Source organism: Plectropomus leopardus, chromosome 6 (genome assembly GCF_026936395.1).
Source record: "Plectropomus leopardus strain MGB_pleo_1.0 chromosome 6, ASM2693639v1, whole genome shotgun sequence".
NCBI classification, from domain to species: domain Eukaryota; kingdom Metazoa; phylum Chordata; class Actinopteri; order Perciformes; family Serranidae; genus Plectropomus; species Plectropomus leopardus.
The window spans coordinates 13670402-13693635 of NC_142181.1; the positions used below are offsets into that span (position 1 = coordinate 13670402).

A 23234-nucleotide genomic window follows, 5' to 3' on the forward strand; every position below is an offset into this window, starting at 1 on the left:
TGTACGCCTTCACACTAGCAGCTCACATGTTTCCCATTTGCCCCTTCAACACAAAATTTATGCTGTAATATAATGGGGAATTTCAGAGACTGTAGAGTTTGTGCTGAGACAGTCTTAGTGGGACAATTTCGTCACTTGCTGTGCCCATATTTCCCCTCTTTAGTTATTTTTATGGCATCAATAAAATCTAATTTTATCCCCAACAAATGACTTGATGATGACAACTGGGTGCTGTTGTAAGCAGACACTTTTAGTCTTTGGATAAAGGTTGCACACTAAAGCCATAAGCTTCAGTAAAATGCATCACTTGGCACGAGAACTGAATATTCTAAGGTGGTTTCCAGTCCTAAACAGAACTGTAGTGATCACCACACAATTTTAGTCTTAAGTATGCAATATTAATATTACAGTAAAATTATAGTAAGCGTCATGAACTGATAAAAAAAAAAAAAACAAAAACATGGCCAATATAACACCTGAGATGGTACTCCATTCAAGAGATTCAATGATGTTTGTAACAGTGGTTCCAAATTGGTCCAGCCATGGGGTCCAGATTTTTCCTTAGTCATAAATTCAAGGTCCATACATTAAATAAATGATCACATATTCAATTTTACTTCACAAAATGTGAACAACACCTTGGCTTAGAACACAAAGGAATAAAATGTTTTGCAAGAATAAATAGAAATTGCACTTCAAAATATAAGCTCTGTACTGAAAATTCACTGTACTTCAAAATAAAGTGTGTTTATCTAAATACTTGACATGTTCACAAGTCACTTGCAGTCCATTCAGAATGGACCCACGACCCAATTTTGGACTGTGACACACCAGCTGAGGAGTCTGGTTACGATGAAGTGCAAGATAGTGTCTACTCACACATGAACATTGTGAGGGTGAAGTCACTGGGATGTTCACATTAGTCTGCACAGCTATTAATCACGCAGTCTTGATAACCCTTAAGTCTGTGAGTGAGCTGATCCTTCCAGATTTAAGTAATTAATGAACAAATGTATTCTGAAACAACACCTGGACACCCTAAAAGTCTAACCTTTTGCCCTTTATCGCCATAAAAGCCTCTGTCAACTTCTACATCTGGAAAAGTCATTCGCCAGTAGATAGGAAAGAAGATGCATTCCACAGAAAGCATGAAACGTGGCTGTAGATTTAAACGCCTCATGCTCAGCAACTATGGGACGAGTTGGCATCTCATAGCAAAAAATGCTCTGTAAAAATAACCATTAAAAATTGATTTTAACCTCAGACTAGACAGAGCTAACCTAGAAACAACATCTAAGTCAATTCTGAGAAACATCGTCTAACACATGTACGCATTTAGACAGCTTTGATATTATTTACCATTGTCATAAATTTGACCATTAAGCAGTTCCCCTGATGCATGTTGGGGGTGCCTGTCAAAGCCATAGTTTACCCCAAAATGAAAATAAGCTAGCTCAGGTTAATATGAGTCTTCCACAAAACAAAAGAGAAAAACAGCATGTTCTAAAAAGAGCAAATAATGTTAAAAAAAGCTACTCCAAAAAGCTCACACTGAAAAACAATCACATTCACTCTCTTTTTCTGTAGCCAAAAAGCTGCACTATTGGTCCAAAAGTCAGATATTTATCCAAGGTTCTGACTGATAAAAGTGAAAAGAAGTCTATGATTCTTTATATTTCTCAAAGGCTATTATCAATAGTCTCTGGTAAAGTAGAGAAGACTGATCCCCACCAGTGACCTCCCTTTGGTTTCCTAATGCAAACGCTGCAATAATCTAAAAGTTCTCCACTGCTACTGTAGGAATCTCAAAGTGTGGTTTGGGAGCACAATCACACAGACCATTAGCCCCAGCCCTCAGCATTAACCTGGTAAACAATGGTTCCTTGATGCATTTGGAGAGATGAGGGTTTGCTTGTTTAGTGTGAGAGAACCGTCGTGCCATATGGCAGCCATTAGGGCTCTAATGAGCTTCTTCCTCCAATAGCTATGCTAAGCGTGTAGCACTAGCATTGCCCAGGCTGTACTCCTGCCAGGAGAGCTACCTTCAAGCCTGTTTCTTGGATATGATTCATACATCCACACAGTCAATAGCAGACTTAAAGAATGAAAACAGGAAGGTACACAGGGCTTAAAGAAAACATTGTTAGCAAATGACAAGTGAGTACTGCTCGTAATGTTTTTCTAGACAGACTTATATTTATCTACAGGAAGAGTCACACAAAATATCCAACGTCTTTATCATCTACTGAACTATGATACATCCTCTCCTTGTCAATCCTGGACATCCTCAACCTGTCCGTGTGGTGGATTTACTATTAGTCACAAAACTTTAGAGTTCAGTTTCCTGTCTGTAATAAAAATAATAATAACACCGAAAGTGGAACAGCTCTGGCTGACATTGCATGTGGAAAAAAACAATATGTTATTGTACTTTTCTCTCAGCAGCTTTGGTTGGAACAATGAGCCACCTGGCCTTTAACTTTTTCTAGAGAAAAAAGTTTGAACTTCAAAATCTATCTACTATTTCCAGTATGGCAAAAGATCTCTGAGGCATGGTTAAAAAAAAGACAAACTACATTTGAGAGACATTTTTTGGTAATTGTTAGTGTAATGTTTAAACTAAATGCAGTGGTTCAGTAAGGCTGTTCTCCTACCGTAAGGTCTGACGTATTCTGCCAGAAGCTGCAGCAGCTTTAAGTCTGATTTCAACAGCTGATCATTACCATAAATGATTGCCTTAAGTAATATCTTTGCATTTTTTTGCTCATGTACAATCCTGGGTGTCCAAAGAAAATGTCTAAGAAGAAAAGTACTGATTATTCAACGATTAAGTTCAAATTACGCCAGTCCAGCCAACTTTAAAGGGATTTGTTCATCTCTGAAGGCTTACATTGTTAATATAGTTTTCAGTGAACCTTTTCGTTAACCTCTAATAAACAGAACGGGAGAGCTGCTAGCCAAAGCAAAGACCAACCTGTCAGAGGTAATCATGAGGTCTGCACTGCAGTTCTTTATGAAAATAAGGATCATCATGACATCCACACTTCTACAGTGACTACATTTTGGTTAAAGAAATCTTTGAAACAAGACCAAAACAAACAGTAAGGCCAGCCGTCATTACAGACATATGGTTCCCATCATATCTTAATTCAAAACACAGTCTGCTGCACACTTTTGACAAAATTCAAGACCTTTTATATGTTAACTGGTCCTTTCGATTAGGGTCCAGTATCCAGGATTAAACAGTGTTAAGACCAAGTGATTTTGGTGCATAAATGTTATTACAAATGCGATTATGTCCTCACCTCAGTTGTTGATAGTGTTTAGCCTGGAATTTTAACAGTCAGTAGTATACATGTACCCATTTGTCTGACAAGGAAATACAGAGGGAAATATATGTTCAGTAGACTCGTGTTACTCAGGAGTCAAAACATAACACTTATAATTGGCCTGGAGCTCTGCAGTGGAAATAACTGCATGGAAAGACTCTGAGAGGATAAACTGTACGCATGGTATGTTAGTTAACTCAAGGTGGAAGGATCATTCCAAACTTGTAAAAGACATCACTATTCCCTAAAGTAAAGCGACCGACCACAGGAATTACTAAGACATCATCTTTTATGTTCTGTTTTTCATGTCGTAATTGGGTTTAATGCCACAGTTTTCACCTAAATGAATCTGGGTTGTGTATTTATTTTGCGTGTTGTAACCACACCTTGAAATTTTGACTTGACTGCATCTTTGAGCTTAATTACTTCCAGAAATCTGAAAGAAAATATGGTCTCTTTCCATTTTAGATTCATTCACAGGCTCTGTAGTTAGGGTTCAATGCAGGAGCAGCCATACCAGTAAAATGAATTCAGGACAGATTTTCCCCTCTGTCCAATACAGAGAGTCACATGCAGGGATGTATGATATTACTGACTAAGACAAAGCAGCAGAAGAGAGGAGATCAAAAAGAGACTGAAGATTCATTTAAGGAGGACATTACCATATCATTTTTCCAGAGTTTTCCCAAGATGCAAATATTTTTAAGCAACATTCAAAGGGAGTTCAGAAGCACATGTCTTAAATTATTCTGAGAATTGAGCAAAAGATAGGCCTAATTCAGGAAACCCAAATCTGCCTACTTAAAATCTGGACACAGTAGTGTACAAAGGGTGAATCCTGGTCACTATACCCCCAGCTTCAGCAGAGATATGTTATAGTGTGACACAGCTCTACGCAATGTTTGGGGCATGATAATGTTCACAGGAACAGGAACAAAGACATAGATGCAGGAGACACATCCCCCTCAATATTTAGAATATGTGATCTCATCCCCCCCATAAAAAAGAAGGAAGTAGAAGAGGACTTCCATTACTTATTTTGACAAAATTAAAGACACTGGCAGCCTAAACTAGTGTATAAAAATTCACCAGTATGCAAGAAATTAAGTATTTACTTCTCAAAATTTTCTGGTGAAGGATCCCCTAACCCCCTGTTTCATATGCATCTTCCACAATGTTGCAATGAAACCTATGCCCCTGAAGAGTAGGAATGCCCTGACGACTTAAACCCAGAGCTCTGAGTCAGCATCTTTTCCCAAAGTGTTTTAATCACCTCATTCTCCCTACAGCTACCTACTAAGGAGCCACTCACTCTCCCTGAGGCCACCCCTGAGTCCTGACCACATCCCAGTCTACTATAAACTGAGATAGTGTCACAGATGGCTGCTACCGTGTTAAAATCATTACATGAAGGATTTAAGAAGGTATCTTTCAAGAAGAACCTGCTTTCAATATTTTATCCAATAGAAGCAAACACATTGTCGTTTATTTAAGGCTGACATGAAGGCTGTGAACCTTTAATCATTGCCATGGTAATCAATGTCCACCTCAATATTCGAATGCTTTGTTTTTCTATACCATTACCCTAAAAATCCCAAAAGCCCATAAATTAATAAATAGAAATCCACCCTAATTCATTATGCATCAACATTATTAGTTATCCTCAAACAAGGACATTTAAACTTGGTGATAAGCCAAGTGTTGTCACTCTGACAGTTTGAACACCCGTGACAGGCTTATAGGTACGCCAGCAAGACGTCAAAAAAGTCAAGCGTCTTCAAAAGTCAAGCATCTCCTGAAAACTGTAAGTCTTCTTTTTTCTAGCTATGAAGGTGAATGTTACAGCAACTTGCATGCTAACAAAGAGGTTAATGTTATGTTAAAAAATGCCCACTCATCTTTAACCCCCTCTCAATGCATCGATTAACTGCGAATATTTCTCAACCAAGTTTCAATGCCCCAAAACAGATGCACAAATAAATGCTACACTCTCCAACTATAAGCACGACTAAACACACACATGCACAAACACATGTACAGAGTTTTACATATATGGACAAAGACAGGTGTGCTTAATTTAATGGGGAAGGCCACCAAGCCTATATGGGAGACAGCCCAAGGTCCTGGGGATTAAACACTTGAGTTCATATGAAGAAAGATGATTCCCATGTGAGGAAATGTGATTTGCATTGCAACAACTGTAAACTCTCTTCAGTGTTCCCCAGAGTGGACACTTGGTAATAACACTGTCCACAGCACTTTTATTGGTTTAGATAATTGCATCTAAGTGTGTGGATGTTCGAAAGAAAAAAAATCTAGTTTCCCCCAAAGTCAAAAGGTTCTTGTAGTTGCTTCTAGTTTCTAATACTGTGTCATCACAACAAAAATAACCCCTGTTTTTCCTAATATCAGCTGATGTCATTAGCCATCTCATTACATAGCAAAAACCAGGATGCAACAGGATCCAGTCCCAGGCACAATCCGTGACCACTCTACAACAAAGTGCTCTGAAAACAGCCAGGCCTCTTTAGTGAGGACCAGATGGTTTCTGTCCTCGCACTGTTATGTGCCTGTGCTCTCTTAATTTTATGCAGACCCATGCGCCAATTTAACCAAAGCAAAGCCTAATCGAAGGCTTAATGGAGTGAGACAGAGTGGCATTCACAAGCAGGAGTCAATGCAACGATTACAGAGCAGGCTCCAGTGTCTCAGCACATGCTTGGGCTTTGTCCAGGCTGTTTATTACCTCACAGTGTCAACACCACGGCCTTGGTGTCAGTGGCTGACATACATTTCCATAGACGGTGCCTTCTGTCTCATATCAGAGATTGGAAGCAGGTGGCCGGTCGGCTCCCACAATGCTCAGTGGGCTCTACCACCACAACTTGGCAGCGATACCAAAGAGAGAATCGCTCAAGAGGCCAATTGATTATGAGTGCTGAAAGGAAGGGCGAAGGAGCAGAGCACAGATTCTAGTTTGAACTATTACCAGAGCCAGACTGTGCTTTAACACAGCTCTCAGTGTGCATTGTCCCTCTGCTGAAGTCTAACTGTGGTGAACTGTGCTGAAAAGGCAAGGCAGATATGCCTGATATATCTGAAACATTCCCTCTCATCCTTCATCTTTGTGAATTATCTAGTATCTGAAGCACCATGAGTGTTAATAGCGATAGTCAGTGATCATTTGCCACTAGTGATCCAAAAAATGCATGAAGCTGTCAGCAACAAACACATTTCATATACTTATTTCCAATTTAGGCTAAGCACCATCTGTTATTTTAGCATTTTTGGAAACAAGCTGTAAACAAGACACTTAGTACCAAACAGTTGCAGTTCCTTTTAGCATTTATAGAGCAACATGAGTATATACTTGGAGTCCTGTTTCTGTCCACCTGACAAACCTCAGTCCAACATTCACTTGTCTTTCGGCTTTGGTTTTTTGTCTCCACCAACTGTCTCATTACATGCTCCACTATGTTCACCAGCTATTGCTAACATTGTTTTTCTTTGTGCATTATATAGTACTGTGTGGTATTTTTTTCCTAAAAACAGCTGCCTGCTGAAGATAAAAACAACATTAATTGGATATATTGGAGCGAACAAAAATAGGTTGAGGAGATGTATACAGACACAATCTGTAATGAAGCCTACATGACGCGCCCCCAAGAAATGCCATGGTTACCCTTTTTTTTTTTTAAAGTTTTAACATGGGTGTCTATGGGGACTGACTGTTGGAGTCGGACTCAAATGGCCATTTAAGGATCTGCATTTTTCAGCAACGGAGGTTTCAATTTGGGATAAACCCAAACAAATGCTCAAATACAATACTATGACAATTCAACATAATAAAGTTCTTCTTTTGAGGAAATGTTCAGCACAGGTGCAGTTTATATTATACACAAACTGAGAGGCAGGCTAATTGGCAGATGGACCAACAACCAGAAAATTGACCAGGAAACCGAAAGAAAGACAGAAATGCCAAACACTTACACGCTCCAACAGCCATTACATGCAGTCAGATTCAGAGCACATGGTAAAGCATAAAAATATGCAGGAAACATCATATAATAAATCTGTTGAAGCCCTGTGAAACATCTTCATGTCCAAACAGTTGCAGTCCTGTTGCCTTTAACTTATTACTCCAAGATAAATCTGCAGTGGTCAACATTCCTGCCTCTCTACAGTACCTGCTTTTTCTCCATTATTCATGAATCACATAGAGGACAGTAATAATTCCGTCACTGTGGAATGTTGAAGCTCAAGATGCAAATCTAATAATGGAGAGGATTCCCGGGTGAGACTGCTGTGGATCAGTGTGCACGCACAGATATCCAGGTTCCCAGGTTGAGCTAGAGTTGCAGTATCTCTTGATAATTATGTGATGCAGGGATGTTCAATACATGGCTAATATCATTTGTGCACACAGCAAGTTTAATTTTGTCCATTGAGGAATTTTTTTTTTTGTGAATGGCCCATTGCTCCATTTACTGGTGAAGCATTAACATACAAAAAACAAATTCATCTGCTTTCCAGTGAGTTTTAACTACAAAGGTTTCACCCATAACGTATAGGGAAAAGTCAGACTTGTGCCTTCCTTTATGGGATGTAGTCCATGGTTCAAAACAGTATGTTATTTCTCATATTTACCCAAACGGCAGCCTCCACAGCTAATAAAAATGAAGCCAACACCAAAGCACCAAAAACTGCAGTTCTTTGAATGGCTCCTTTAGGCTGGCTCCCCTTAGACACCCATGTTATAATGCCCAACTTTACAGCAGAAATAAACATGTTTACAGCCTGGTACAAAAATAGTTTTTGTCTCTATAGCTAATTCTGTACCATTTACATATTACTGAGGTTTAACGTTATGCATAATTAAGGGCAGGTCACTCTGAGTGGCAGGCTGTCTGCAGATAGTGTCCTTGACTTCTCAGTCAGATCAACCTCTCACTCCTCCACAGTGCCAGTTATGCTATTATATGGTATTTCTGGCTCTAAAATCCAAGATGGCAAAGCCGAAATGCCGCACTCACGGCTTCAAAACGAAGTCCATAAACCATGAGTGTTGTCACGGTATAGCTATGTCCATTATTTTTTACAGTATATGTAAATTTACCATGTACTGTGCTTATATGTTTGGCTGCTTTATCAACATAGAATTTTAGTTCCTTACAATCTCAGTTATGGGCTGAACAAGTTCTTGCATTTCATGTTTAACATAATGCTAGTGTCCTACAATTGCTCAACACCCTGTATGTTAACAGAAAGTCCTCGATCAAACTACCAGGGTCAGTTTTCACATGCTCTCACGATTTAACAGATGAGTTTTCCAAATTTCCAAAAAGCTCTGTGTATCCTTGTAATTGTTTTAGCAGTTAAGGAACAAACTTGAATGGCATCATTACTCCTCTGCAAAATACTGTCATGAGCTGTAGTCTTACATTATATTGTAAACCTTAGTATTAACTCCAGTTCAAGCATGGCAAAAGCATATGTTGCCTTTTTAATAACAGATGCAGTTTAGACAGAAGTATCTGTGACTATAGTCAAATCTCGCCAATAGACTGATTAGACTTTCTTTTGAATCACTGTGGATTGAAAGAAATACAACAAATCAAATGTTAACTATGACTGGGCCTTAAAAGGAATCCATCTACAATAATGTAACACCTGGACTCAGACCCTTAAAACACAGGATTATTGGTCTATATGTCTCTGCACCGAGCAGAGGTTCAGTGAGGGAACCTGGCTGAACACAGGCGCTTGGCTGGCTCTCTCCTTGTATAATGATTCTGGCAGTGCAGTGGGGATAAATCTGTCTCGAGAGATGAGAGAAGGAAAAACGTTTTACAAAATGCGAGATGAGTTCGAAGCACAGGATGTTCACGAGAGGAAGAGAAACCTAGAGGAATTCTGATAACATCTAATATCTCTATCTGTTCCCTGTGTGTCATTGTGATGTGTGAAAACCAAACAGCCCAAGTCAAAACACACGGGAGAGCTGCCTCTAACAAACAACGACACGTTCCTGTGAAATGTCTGAGCAAGAGGAAGAACTGCTTAAAAGCCCTGGAGAAACTCTGCAGTGTGTGTGTGTGTGTGTGTGTGTGTGTGTGTGTGTGTGTGTGTGTGTGTGTGTGTGTGTGAGTGTGTGTGTGTGTCTAAGCATGTGGGGGGTAGGAAGCAAATATCCTCTGTTCACCACTCTGTCTCAGCAGGACTCCTTCAAAACACTAACAACCATCCTCCTGTTTGTGTGTTGACGTAGAGCAGAGGGGTTTGAGCAGCAGAAAAACACACTGACGAGACAACGCTCAGAGACAAGAGGGACAACCAAGTTTTGTATAAAAGTAACTGTACGTTTTTACCATTGACGATGGTAGATCCTTGGTTTCTGCTGTGCAAGTCAAGACTGTTCAGTAGGGGGAAAAGCCTTATTTAAAAGTCTGAACCTGAGGCTATGGGGCATTACGTCCCGTTTGTTTTTCTCTTTCTAAGGGATTTCCTCAAATACAGGACTTTTCTGTCATTGTATATTCTCAAGTTAGTAAGCATTTGGGTATTTAATACAATTAAGAGATAAGATGAGGTTTAGATAAGCCACATTCATATCTAATATGATGGGCAGAGTGACTGTTTTCACAGTATTTATTCCTTCAAGTTGATGCATGTAAAGTTTTGTATAGAACATTTTAAGTTTTAATACTTCTTGCAAAATATCGTGCCAGTTTCTCTGTGACACTATATAGTATGTGCACGTTTGACAGCTGGTGCTGCACGATCCACAAAACCTCTCTTCAATGAGTACCTCCTGTAAGTTTACATTAATCACAATTATAAATGTTCATTTTAATGAATTGATTCAGCATGCTGCTTGTATGTAGGTCTATGTAAACTCAAGATGATGTTACAGAAAAGTCGCTGATAAAGGCTTCATATTAAGCGTACAGATATACAAGTGGTATCAGTCTTGTTATCTAACGTTCCACTAAATAACTGTATTTCCATATTTCAAAAAAAAACATATTAATTAGTGTTTGAATTATTGTTGAACTATTCCTTTAAACTAATTTTGGTAATCAAAGGTAGTCAAAGGTTACTAAATAGGGTTTTGCTTTCCCAGCCATATGAAAGCAGAACTGCATATATGCTCATTAACATACAGTTTTTATTGAGTGGAGGCTCAGCTGGGTTAGCCACAGCACTCCAGGCTCTAGCCTTCAAAGGAAACCATTTCTCCCAGAGAGCACTTCTTCTACCTTTAACTACCTAGAGACCCCTCACAGAGTGGCCTCATCCAATCACAGCTTCACGACAGGCCCGTTCTGCTCTTGCAAAGTGAAAGCATAACGTCTGAACTGGGCCTATTAAAGCTTAAACAGCATGTTATCCTCTGAGAATATAGTTTCGTTCACAGGCTCACTGAGCTGCACTAGTCTTATTGCTGTATACTGTATATGAATTCCTGCAATGCAAGGCAATGGCATTTGCAGATTTATTAACATGGTCGACTCTTTTTAACAGATGGGAATAAAAACTTACCATATTGGCACCGCATCCCTTTGAAGCCCAGTGGACACTGACATATCTGGTCTTCAGTCTCTGCACACTGGCCCCCATTGAAACATGTACTGGCATCACACACCCCTGCAGATATATCATATCATATAAGGCTGCTGATGTATATGTGCATTTCTATGTATGGATGATGGAGCACTGCCTCTACTCAGCAGGCTGACTTTATTTCTGATTAATGTGACTGGCATTTTTCCAGATCAACCATTGTAATAAATATCAAATTGATGTATGCAACAGCTTCACAGCAGTATGAAAATTAGACCTACATGATACCTACAGTATGTGTGTATAATGTTATTACTCACTGTGCAAACAGCCCATCTCTTCACCCTTCTGAGTCCAGCCAGGGCAACACTTATACACTGTGTGCAAATCCATGCTGTACAACTGCCGGTACACTGTGTAGTATGCTGTCCTGAGGAGGAGAAATTCTGTTACAGTCACATGATAGGATTTTCTGGAAGTAACATTATAAGTTTATACATATTATTAACAGCCAGTATCTCTAGCACTTACACCAAAATCTACATCAAAACAATCTAGAGCACTACAGGTAAGCAGAAATTTTGCATTTTTGATCTTGGGAATGAACTGTCCCTTTAATTTTTTTCAGCACATTGTAACTTAAAATAGTTATTGGTCTCCTACATTTCAAGAGTATCTCAGTGTGTCATGATGGGAAAACATTGACAGTTGTATAGGACTATTGTTATTTTAAATTAACAGTCATTTTCAGAATGAGACCAGTTTTGCATATTCAAAGCTGCAATGTTTCTTATTCAGATAAAGGTGAATCAGTATTGTGGTTCTTAGATTATGATCTCCAATCCCACAGAGTAGGCAAAAAGAGAGAAAATTCAAAGTTATGAAATGGGTTAATGAGCAAGTAAGAGTAAAACAGTCCATCACAACTAGGTTTACTGCAGCTGTAAGATATATAATAATAAGATAGCCTGATTGATTTTGCACCAATAGTTGTGCATCTTACCTTCTCTCATAGCCCATACACCAACTGTGGCTGGTACAGCCCTGTTTCCACACCTTAACCATGCGTGTAAAAGCCTGGACACAAGGTTGACGGGCCCCCAACATGGACATTTCCTGGTCAGCACAAACATTTGGCCTGTGCATGGGAAACACAAAAACAAGAAAGACATTGATAGATGCAGTCAAAAATATATTTAAAAAATAACAATAAAAATTGGAAAACATTATTAACTGTTACAATGACTTTCAAGAGCCGCAGGTGAGGAGGCCTACTTCATTTTACAGTGTTGCATGTTGGTTAACTGAGATGAGAGGTGTGTATGTGTGTGTGTATGTGTGTATGTATGTGTGTATGTGTGTATGTGTGCATTCCAACAGACATGATCTTCCTCTCGTTCTACACATGTTCAGGTGCATGAACATCAGCTCACCATGGACACATTGTTTGTCAACAAATCTACAGCTTCCTGTTTGGTGCAGTATGCTTAAATAAGATCCAGAAAATACAGACATGATTTGAACACAGCATCCCATAAACAACCAATTAAATACCACGGGAACTTACGTTTTTTTCTTCTCCAGATTTGTTTACCTGTGCCTGCATGTATGCACTGATGTGTACAAGGTCCTTACACAATCCCGAGGTTTGCACTGTACAGCACTCAGTGATGAGCAGTGTGTATCTGCATGTGTTGTCAGTGCAGGTATCCTCAACTATCCAGAAGTGTCTTTCTCCACATCTGGCTTCAATACAGAGCAGCCTGAAGTTTATTAGAGGAAGCATTTAGCTTCTCCTGTAATGAAAACTGTTCCTTCAGTCCAGTCTATTTAAATTGGTAGAGCTTTGTTGGAGGACTACACAAAAACTATTGAAGCTATTATGCAGAAGCACATTTCAACAGTACTATAAAACAGACATTCATCCTCATAGGGGACCTGAAAGAGCGACGCCTAGTGGGTATTGAACAGAGTACAATATAAAGTAACAGACAAAAGTTAAAAAAAAATAAAAAACAACGTGTGAAATGTGGACTGTGAGCATAACCGTCTTTGTAAAAAAAATAAAATAAAATAAAATAGTGGCATATGGTGATATGTTGGTATCTTATTGTGAAACATGTAGGCTAAATATAAAACTCATACTCACCCGTTCATTCAATAAAATCTAATGCAAATTAAAAACAGTTGATATAAAATTTAAAAACCTTCACTTACATGCCAAGTTGTAGCTCCAAAGATGATACGATGTGTACAGTGCCGAATAATATCACACACAAAATATCTGGGAACATCATTTCAGCCAGTTACAGACACGGAGAGATGTAATCAATCGGCGCAGCCTCTAAATCCATCAAATTAAGAGCATCCTGACAATGATGGAGGTCCGCCACGAGACATGACTCAAAACTTGCTGTTTGTGTTCAGGTGATATTTCCAGAGATCCAGACCTGATTTCCCCTTCACTGGTTGAGCAGGAGGACGACTTGTTCACGTCAATTGCAGCCTTTGAATGGCTCCGAGAAAACGCACCACCCACAGTCACCCAGGGGCCACCTCCCTAAACCCCAGCGACACCAACCTGTCCATTCACCATCCAGGCTGGCTTAAAGCTTATGTTATTTCATTTAGTCTCTTTTTGTGTTTTCTGTCTGTGTTTTTATTCATGCTGCATGTTTTGGCCATGTCTTTCTGGAAAAGAAGATCCATAATTTCAATGAGACTTTATTGATTAAATAAAGGTTAAATAAGAAAATAAATAAATAAACAAATTGATCCCTTGACTAAATAGCCTACATATTGTTGTAGGTATATCAAAAACTAAATTCTCACAAAAGGTTTTCTAAATATATTGTTTAATGAATTCTATGTTTAAAAACGAGTATTAAGAGTACTTAAAATATGAATTATTGAAGTAAAGTTAATGAAATCCACAATTAAGTGGGTAGATCAGCAATATCAAGTCGTGCATGTGTAGAACATGTGCTTTGAATATGTTGAAGGTTCACAAGATGATGCAAGCATAGATGAATTACTGAACAGATCTACTGGGCACAAGACCAGGGGCACAAGACCTGTGCCTACTGGGCACAGAGGGACACAAAATGAGAACAAAGAGATGCAAACCAACTACAAAAAGCCTAAATGACCACAAATAACTGTTACACAACTATAAAGAAACACAAATCGACTGTGAGGTGCAAAACAGCTGCAAAGAGATTACACAGACAAAGAGATTCAAAATGAGCATGAAGACACAGACTTCCCCCCACATACTTCAGAGAGATGGAAAGCAAGTACGAGATTTAATTTGACAAGAGAGATGTAAAATGATTATGAAGAGACATAAATTATCATGAAGAGACACAAAATGACTACAAAGAGATGTAAAGCAGCTACAAAGAGATGACGAGGACTGCAAAGAGATTCAAAATTACCAAAAAGACAAAAATTAACTGCAAACAAACCCAAAGCAACTAAAAAGATATTACAAATTACTACAAAGAGATGTAAAATGACTACTCAGCAACACAATATAACTTCAAAGAGACAGGAATCAACTACAGAGACACTCAAAATAACTACAGAGAGATGCAAACCACCTACAAAGAGGCTTCACGGACTACAAAGACTTTCAAAATTACCATAAAGACACACAATTTGACTTCAAAGAGACTAAAAGTGAGCACAAAGATAGTTAAAATGACCACAGAGATGTAAAATGACTATGAAGAGCCACAACTAACCATGGTGAGACACAAAATGACTTCAAAGAGACGTAAAGCAGCTCAAAGAGATTAGAAGACTGCAAAGAGATTCAAAAAGACACAAAAAAAAATTTCAAACAAAACCAAGAGATTAAAAATGACTACAAAGACATGTAAAATGACTACTCAGCGACACAAATGACCACAAGGAGACAAAATATGACTTTAAAGAGAGGGCAAGCAACTACAGAAAAACTCAAAATGACTACTAATAGACACAAAATGACTACAAACACCAGGATGTCAACTCAAAAAGAGACACACATGGACCAGCTTTTTTGGACTGTAAGGGCAGAGTTGAGCTTAATCAGCTGACAGCCCTCTCATGGCAGACAACCGACTGCTGAGTTTGGCCAAGTCAACCAACCATCCTACCTTACCTGACCCCCCTCTACAGGAGCAAATTAAGGATGAGAATTTCTGTGTAGGGGCGACTGGCAGGTAATAATTGCATGACATTTACAGTAGATTCTTAAAAAAACTTCCATGACTTACAATCGAAAAGAGTACCCACCTCTGATGTTTGGCAGGAACACAAAAAAATCGACATCTTCTGCAGGAAATGTGGTCCAAAACCTGACCCAAAATAGGCTAAACATCAAAATGTTCATCTTACAAATGCTCGACAACGCATGGCCTGCAAGTTCACGTCTTCACAAACTCAAACTTCCACCTATAAAGTAGGCGAAATTTAAGTTACCAAAAAAAAAAATGCGAACAAAATTAAATGTGATCTGCTTTTAATTTTAGCGCTCGGTAAATAAACGTCACTTCCTCCTGAGCGTCGGAACTTCCTGTTTAGAGGACAGACAGCGGAAGAAGAGAGGAGGTTCCTCTCTAGTGTCAACACAAGGAGATGCCTGACAGCTAAATCATCTGTAATACCTGCACTTAACCGTACCATTCTGGGTATATTTAGAGGTTTTCATTTCCTTCAATATTTGATAAATAAATTCTTCGTCGGAGAGGCAGTTATCCGTCACAACAAAACAAGCGGTAAGAAACCGAAACTGCCGCGCTAGCTGGAAATGGCGCTAATGTTTTGTGTAGCTTTCAAATAAAAACTAGCGTCAGCTTCAGGTTTTGGTTAATAGTCGTTAACGTTAGATTTAACACTTTCTGAAATCGCCGAGCTTGTTTTAACTGTAATCACATAGCCATTGTATTAGCCTGGCTAGTTTTAGTCAATAATATGCACCATTGTTATTAGCATCATGTTAGCATTCATTTAAAGACATTTATCGTTATCCTGTAGTTCGAGTAGCCGCTGAAGCAGCTCTGATCTCATACAAGTCAAGAGTGCTGTTAAATGTACCCATGTAGCATCCTTTTGTGTCCTTCTGCAAAGTCATAGGGCACCAAGTTACAATCATATGATTGTGTCACGAGAAATTTTCCATCTCTAACCCCTGCCTCTAGCTCATCAGCTGCCTCAATATTTAATGAGGAGTTCCCAGAGGATATTATTGTTTTGTGATCTATGTGTAGTAGCTGCAGTTAAATAAGACATACCAGCAAGTATGCAGCATGACAAGTTCAACAGGACTAAAACTGAAACCATCAGTACCTACAGGTCTCTCATTTTGGCATGCTCTCTGCCCTTTGTGACCTTTTTGTTGCTGACAATTAGCTGTGTGATCCTGAACAAATCCTTCCCCACAGCAAAATGAATGGAGCAGCGTTCCCTTCCCCCACGGCAGAGATGGCGGAGATGAACCGTATCCAGTATGAGCTGGAGTACACAGAAGGGATCAGCCAGAGGATGCGCATCCCTGAGATGCTCAAAGTGGCTCCTCAGGCCCGCGAGGACCCTAATCTTGGATCTCAGGAGGTCCCCCACAGTGTCATAATGCAAGTCCCAGAGAGAATTGTGATTGCAGGTTAGTATGCTGTTCTGTCAATACAGGGCGGTGTTTTCAGTGCTATTCGAAGTCTATTATTACAAACAAATTGTGTGTCATTGGGGCTTGTCAGCTGACTGTTATTATGTGGCTTTGACATGGATATCCCTCTAATCAGCAGCACAGGACTTTGTCATGTTACTTATATAAATGGGAACTACGCCCATTTTCAAAATTCATGCATGTTATTCTTATGGTCTAAGACAGTCCAAAAATATTAGTAAACATGAAAAACTATCTCCCAAAACCAAGAATAAAGGTACAAAGTAACTTTGTCATTTTTGTTAAACATAGTTTAAGAAGAAATTAAATTTAAGGTGATCCTAAATAAAATCCAAACAAATATTAATAAAGTCTTTGGTCACACTCATGTTTTGTTTCACTATACATGTGAAGATTAAAGTCATTATTCAACCACAGCATTCAAATCTCAGTACATTGTTTAAATTAAGTGTCACCTTCCTTTAACAGGAGACAGTAATGACCCCCAGTTCCCCAGACCCAGAGACCTGGACTTAATCCAGTCAACACCACTAGAAACCCTATCCCTGAAGACTCCACCCAGAGTGCTCACCCTTAGTGATCGGCCCCTGGACTTCCTGGAAGAGGATCAGCGGGCAGCTCCAGACAGTGAGGAAGTGGTAAGCAATGATGCAACAAATTGTCCTCTACGCCGCATAAAAACAAATTGAACCATCTACTTACAGTAAACCATAACATGAATAAACCAGTTGTCATTATTTTTTGCAGTTGCGGCCCCACGCACGAATACGGCGTGAGCGTTCAGCCAGTGAGAATGCAGCTGCCCGGCATAACAGTCAACTGATGCGCAATGATTCTGCGTGAGTACTGGATATGTCATTATTAGCTTGGCGGCGGCTCCATGTTATCTCCTACATGCATGCACGAGCATCTTTCTTTTAGCTCTGTTTCCCTTTTTCTTCGTGTCTGTCTGTCGTCACTGCCTTTGTGAGCGGTTTTGATGTGAGAACTTCTGCTGCTCTGTGTCAATCCAGAATTTAGCTTTTTTTGTTGCTGACACTAATCCATTAACACTATAACTGATGTACTGATACGTTTTTAATGGTCATTTCCAGATTTTGAAATGTACATTGATGTCAGGATTACTGGAAAATGAGAAAATGTTATTAAAGTGTATAAACAAATTTAAGGTGCCCACTCTCCTCTTAGCTACACTGCAGGACACAAAATGAAACACAACAGAAAACAAAAGAAAATTTAGATGCAAGCTGTACATTTTGAATGCAAAGCTATTCAGATGTCAAGCATACTAGTTTTACATATTTGAATGTACACCACTACATGTGCTCTGTAGCTTTATTGTTTAGGTAGAAAATGATGAGATTGGCGTATGCATGTATTTACAGTTTTATAATGCAGCAAAAAACACCTCATGTCCATATCACTTTCCTCAACACAACTGCATGTGACATCCGGGTACTATTGATTAAAGTCGCCACAAGAGCAAGCAAGTGTTCTTGAGTAATGTAGTCAAGACTGGAATCGTCAGTGCTCGTCAGTGGTTGTAGTTCACATCTTCGTTTCCGCTTCTTTTTTTAAGTGCATTATATGTTAGTAAACCACTGTTAGTGATTGGCAGGTTAAAACTCATTACTATTAATTATTTTTAACTTGATTGCAGTTTTGAAAAAGCCAGTAAGGTTGAGGACAGTTTCTTTTCCTTATTTTCTCCCTCTCCTTCCTTCTTCCTTTCTTTCCTCTGTTGTCTTTTCCTCCCCTTTCCCCTCTGAATTGGCTGCTCTTAATGGTGGGCACTGAGCAGTGCGACCCCGTCCCCCCCTGCCACTGTCCACCCTTGCCCCCCTCTCACCGTGACTGAAGAAGAACACAACTTGTACAGCGCTAGCGGTGTTCTATCTTTCATCCAGTCCACTACACGTCGGGCCTACCAGCAAGTCCTGGAGGTCTTGGATGAGAACCCTCGCAGGTGACCTCTCAATCTACCAGCCTTTAAAAAAAAAGATATTGGTCAGAAAGAGCAATACAGACTTCATCAGTTGTTTTTTTCCCTTAAAATATCATTAAATTGACTCGAAATTCTGTTCCTCGGTACCCTTTTTCTTAGGGGAAGGTGGTGGTGTTTCTCAGTTGTTGTTTGGCCCTCAGTTATGTTGGGAAGTTGGGAGTGTTTCTGTAGTTGGCTCTAGCAGTGCACGACCTTTTCTAACATTAAATAACAATATTAATACAGCATGTATTAGTCAAGATGTAAAATGTTACAATTTTTCCTTATGTACCTTTTGCATCTGTGGCTTATTTAAATTAGCACACTTGCAGGTGGGAAATGACTGTAATAGCTGCACTTTCTACCATGAAAAATCACAGATAAAAGCTACAACCAACCATTCTTAGCCTCATGTCTGGTAGGGAAATAATAATATATAAGAGCACTGAAAAAGCGTGTTATGTGACATGTAAAAAAGACTAGGATTAGCTTATGTGAAGGACATGCGAGGTGTGTGCATGTATGCAACACTGTGCCATGAGTATGCTCTATCTCTCTTATTTTTCCCTCCTCCCGACCCCATCTTCCCCCACCTCTGTAGCAAACCATCACTGCGAGGGGGGTCGGCTTCAAGCTCCAACCCCCTGCATGACTCCAGGTAACTCCACCTGGCACTTCACTTTCATTCTGATTCTTTGTCCTTTTCCTTTTCTACCTTCCATTCTCATTTCGGGTCAAGAAATAAGGTTAATCCTCTGCAGAAAAACCTGTTAAAATTAGGTTGCTATTCTTGTACATCTACAAAGTGTAATGGTGATTATACACTCTGTTGTGGTTGAGTTATGTCATTCTCAAACTGGCTGTTCTCTTTTCCAGGCTTGCATTATCAACATATGAAGCCACACTGGATGGAGGGCCTGATGACATGACTGTGGTTGATGCAACAACGCTTCGGCGTCAGGTTAGTTCTTTATAAATACACCAACCCATCACCATCTATTTGTCTTTTTATTTTGACTTTTGTTTTCCTTTTATTTGTGGTTTTGTTGTTTTGTTCTTTTTTATTATTTTATATTGACATTATGTGCCCTGCATCTTGCATTATTTGTCCTCTGTTTCTGATTACATTCTACCTGCCCTAGTTTGTTCTCGCTTGTGTTCAACAAAACTGTTTGGCTTGCTGTTGCATTGCTGTCTATGTATCCAATTTCTGCTTTGTCTGTCCGTCAAAGCACTTTGTAAACTGTTTTTAATGGTGTTACATAAACAAAGTTATTATTATTACTTGAATTATGAAGTGAATCATGAAAGCCTTGTCACTGAGAAAATTTGTTTGTTTTTTTTAAATCTATAGCTTATCAAGTTGAACCGGAGACTCCAACATTTGGAAGAAGAGAACAAGGAGCGTGCAAAGCGAGAGATGATCCTGTACTCGGTCACTGTAGCTTTCTGGCTCGTCAACACCTGGGTGTGGTTGCGACGTTAGAGCCGGCCCGTATTTCTGCCATCACCGTGACAGAAGAACGTACTTTACCTTATTCTATGTGTCAAATGTTAGCTACTCGCTGCACTCAGTCCCTGTGTGAAGAAGACCATGACACACACGTGCAAGGTCTGTTTTCCCACAGGGCTTATATTTTGATTTGGTTTATTTAATACATGTACAGTTTTATTTTTTTACTCTTATTTCATCCTGTCTCATGTTTCCTCATGTTTTGTTTTTATTACAAATCTTCTTGCCTCAATGCTAAGCATGACTTGTTGTAAATATTTGTTCATGTCATACTTCTTTGGAAAGAAGTCATCCATAGATACAGTAAAGCGTAGTTTACCAAAACAGAAGAGGAGCTGCAATGTGGAGAATATTTATTGGGGAGAGAGGAATATGTGACTTGAATGGGGAAATGTAATACAATTTAGTAAAACCATACATATGACCCCGTTGTCCTGTATTTTTATTGATGCTGAAATGCATAACAATTTCTTGTTTTCACAGTCTTACAATAAATCAAATGAACAAATGCTTTTGAAATTGTTAAACAAATATTCTAGATGATGAATTACATTTTGCAATAATGACTATTTTTTTTAAAATAAAGCAGCTATAATTGACAATAAGGAAGAAGACTATATAAGAAAAATTAATAGATCAGATAATATTAATTCTGTTTTCAAAGTCTAACAATTAACCATATAAGATGGCTTTAAAATTCTGTAACACAAATATGCTCAACAAAAAACAATCCACTAGAATAATAACCACTAAATATTAATTTTTAAAATTAAAACTGTACCCTCATTGGGCTTTTTATGGCCCCACATGGCCAGCATAAGAACATTTACCCTAAAGCTATGTGCTGTGAGACTAGATTGTCACTTTAATGTGACAGAAAAATGCCTTAAACCTCAGGAGCATCATTCAAGCTCCTCAATCAGGCAGCGTGGTGGAGAAGAGGTTTGTTTGGTTTTGGATTTTCCCACTGGTTCAAACATTAGTGACTCTGTGGTATCCCCATCTCCTGGATACACCAATGATGAAGACATGTCAGAGATCCCGGCTGATTTGTTGCTGCCATTGATCAAGAACAATGAATTTTCCTCCGGACCAAAGGTGGGGATGAACTCACTCTGATCCCCGATTGGTTCATCCTCATCACTGCCTCCTGATATGACTTCTATTTTAGGTTTGAACACTTGCTGAGAGGAGAAAAGTGCTGTGAAATCCTCTGTGTCTATATCCTCCAGATCAGGGAGGTCATCGACACACAGTGAGCGGTGTGGGAGGTGAATTGTTTCCAGTTGCTCTTCTTCCTCCAGCTCTGTAACCAGGGGTCCAGGACCGTGTGCTGGTACAATGTGGTCCGCTTCTGGAGGAGCTGCCCCGACCAGAGACGGCTGTTTCTTTTCACACCGCTCAGTTGTGCTCTCCTGCTCTCTCTTCGCTTCATTTCTCATACACTGGATTCCACATGACTCATTTTGTTGTTTGTCCTCTAATTTTTCTGTCTCGAGCATCTTTCCTGTAATACTCTCTTGCTCTTGTGCAGCGTGCTCTGGATTCACATCCTCTTTCTCTTCTGTCACAGGCTGCTTCATCTGTAATTTCTCCTGGTCATCTTTCTCTAACAGCCTCTTCTGTGAACCTTGACCTGGCTGCTCTGCTTCTAGATGTTCACAGTGTGGCTGATATTCATCGCGCTCATATGTTGACTGACTCTGCAAGGACTCTTCATGTGCATCCAGGCAGTCCTGCACAAAGGCTTGGATCGTCTCTCCTTTTGGTGAAGTCAGAATCTGGATGTGGTTGTCCTCACATGGCGTCTCTGGAGAGGTGGAAGCCTCAGTCGCTCCTGAAATGAAAGAGACAGTCTAAAAAAAGCAAATCCACATTTACTCTATGTACGTATGTGCACTAGGGTTGTAAACATAAGCCATTCACCCTTCTTCTGTAGCTCTCGACGGCATTGTCTCTCCAGGGCTGCCTTTCGAATCTTCGCCATGCCGTCCAAGCTTTCCTGAATTTTCCTCCTCTCTCGAGTTTCCCATTGCTTCCTCTCTTTCTGTTCCCCTTCCAAACCTCCAACCGCCCATGCTTCTGCACATGCCCTGTCTTTGGGGAACACGGGGTAATCATCGAGGAAGGTGAGCTGCTTGAGACGCACAATCATGGTCTTCCTGTAGTTTGGGATTTTTTTCACCACCTCATTTCCACTTAAATTTAGCACTCGCAAATCTGGCATGGCCTCGAGTACAAGGAGGATCTCAGGGTCGTGTAACAGATTGTGAGACATGTCCAGCACACTGATTTCCAAACACTGACTCAAATGCTGTATGTCTTCCACAGTCTCCAGCTTGTTGTGGGAAATCTGCAGAGAGCACAGATTAGGAAGGCCTGAGAGGTTCTCTATGGTGTGTATGTAGTTGTTGGAGACATTCAGGGTGCCAAGATTTTGCAGATGTTCGAGGTTCTCCAGCTTGTTTATAAGGTTCTGCTGAAGGAACAAGCAACGCAGATCAACTTGTGCATCCAAGTTCTCGATGCGTTGGATCCCATTGCTTTGCAGCCAGAGACACTTCAGTCCTGTGTACTCCTCTAGGTTCTCAATGGTGGAAAATCCTTTGTAATGGAGGTACAATGTGTCATTCAGGCAAGGTGTTGAGTAAAGTTTGTTCTCCTTACAGTGGTCCTTAAGGAACTTCTTGGTCATTCTTGGACCTGAATATTTTCCCTTTGTCTCCTGAAGTGGGTTTTGCTGTTTTTCATCGTTTTTCTTGCTTTCTTGAGCTCCATCCTTTACGGAGGCATCGCCACATTCCTCTTGAGTCGCTTTGACTTCATTCCGCATCGTTTCCTGGACTTCAGAAGCGGACATCGCCAAAAATATAGCAAAATAACACGCAGAAGAAATAGAAACTATATATTCTTATGTTATATGTGTATTTAAGCAGGTTTTGAGACGTTCAAGTCCTTTAAATTTGACTGGACAGCCCGCTCGGTCGGCTAAAGTAGCAAACGTTTATGTTTGTTTCCATGGTAACACCCCCTGGGTAAGTCTGTGGTTACGTCAGAGTCCTGAGCGGAACATGCCCGCGTGCACCCAAGACGCATGCGCAGCACGGATGTAAACAAAACGTCCAGAACTTGAACGACTAGTTAATTAAACACAAGTAACGATGGTAGTACTGC

The 23234-nt window shown here is 39.8% G+C and overlaps 3 protein-coding genes across 4 annotated transcripts in view; 1 reads left to right on the forward strand and 2 right to left on the reverse strand.

Annotated features, from left to right (window-relative positions):
• The window catches only part of egfem1 (EGF-like and EMI domain containing 1), a 67141-nt gene extending 53731 nt beyond the window's left edge, over positions 1–13410 (reverse strand). Inside the window, exons 1-4 of the mRNA XM_042486634.2 lie at positions 13110–13410; positions 11896–12030; positions 11213–11322; positions 10872–10976 (exon numbers count right to left, since the gene is read on the reverse strand). Of these exons, the coding sequence (XP_042342568.2) occupies positions 10872–10976; positions 11213–11322; positions 11896–12030; positions 13110–13189 (430 nt within the window). The 5' untranslated portion in view covers positions 13190–13410. The remainder of the gene's footprint in view (positions 1–10871; positions 10977–11212; positions 11323–11895; positions 12031–13109) is intronic.
• A 2035-nt stretch (positions 13411–15445) lies between these two features.
• mffa (mitochondrial fission factor a) lies at positions 15446–20484 on the forward strand. Of its 2 annotated transcripts, XM_042486614.2 has the most exons (8): positions 15446–15655; positions 16322–16539; positions 17032–17201; positions 17311–17402; positions 18365–18529; positions 19149–19205; positions 19424–19508; positions 19902–20484. In XM_042486614.2, exons 2-8 carry the CDS (start codon positions 16326–16328, stop codon positions 20031–20033), a joined length of 915 nt encoding a protein of 304 aa, XP_042342548.1. In that variant the 5' UTR covers positions 15446–15655; positions 16322–16325; the 3' UTR covers positions 20034–20484. The 2 variants fall into 2 exon arrangements, with proteins under 2 accessions (XP_042342548.1, XP_042342549.1); XM_042486615.2 differs by lacking the exon at positions 18365–18529 and having other exon boundaries at positions 15448–15655.
• A 121-nt stretch (positions 20485–20605) lies between these two features.
• Positions 20606–23067, reverse strand: dnaaf1 (dynein axonemal assembly factor 1). The gene is made up of 2 exons (XM_042486128.2): positions 21987–23067; positions 20606–21897 (listed from the first exon to the last, which is right to left on the reverse strand). The coding sequence occupies exons 1-2, from the start codon at positions 22918–22920 to the stop codon at positions 20963–20965; spliced, it is 1869 nt and encodes a 622-aa protein (XP_042342062.2). The 5' UTR covers positions 22921–23067; the 3' UTR covers positions 20606–20962.
• Between the last annotated feature and the right edge of the window lie 167 nt (positions 23068–23234).

Coding starts and splice junctions, on each gene's coding strand:
- mffa (XM_042486614.2), top strand. CDS start 16,326: ATGAATGGAGCAGCGTTCCCTTCCCCCACGGCAGAGATGGCGGAGATG. Junction 17,403..18,364: donor CTGATGCGCAATGATTCTGC/GTGAGTACTGGA, acceptor GGCACTGAGCAG/TGCGACCCCGTCCCCCCCTG. Junction 19,509..19,901: donor CAACAACGCTTCGGCGTCAG/GTTAGTTCTTTA, acceptor TTAAATCTATAG/CTTATCAAGTTGAACCGGAG.
- dnaaf1 (XM_042486128.2), bottom strand. CDS start 22,920: ATGTCCGCTTCTGAAGTCCAGGAAACGATGCGGAATGAAGTCAAAGCG. Junction 21,898..21,986: donor TCGAGAGCTACAGAAGAAGG/GTGAATGGCTTA, acceptor CTTTCATTTCAG/GAGCGACTGAGGCTTCCACC.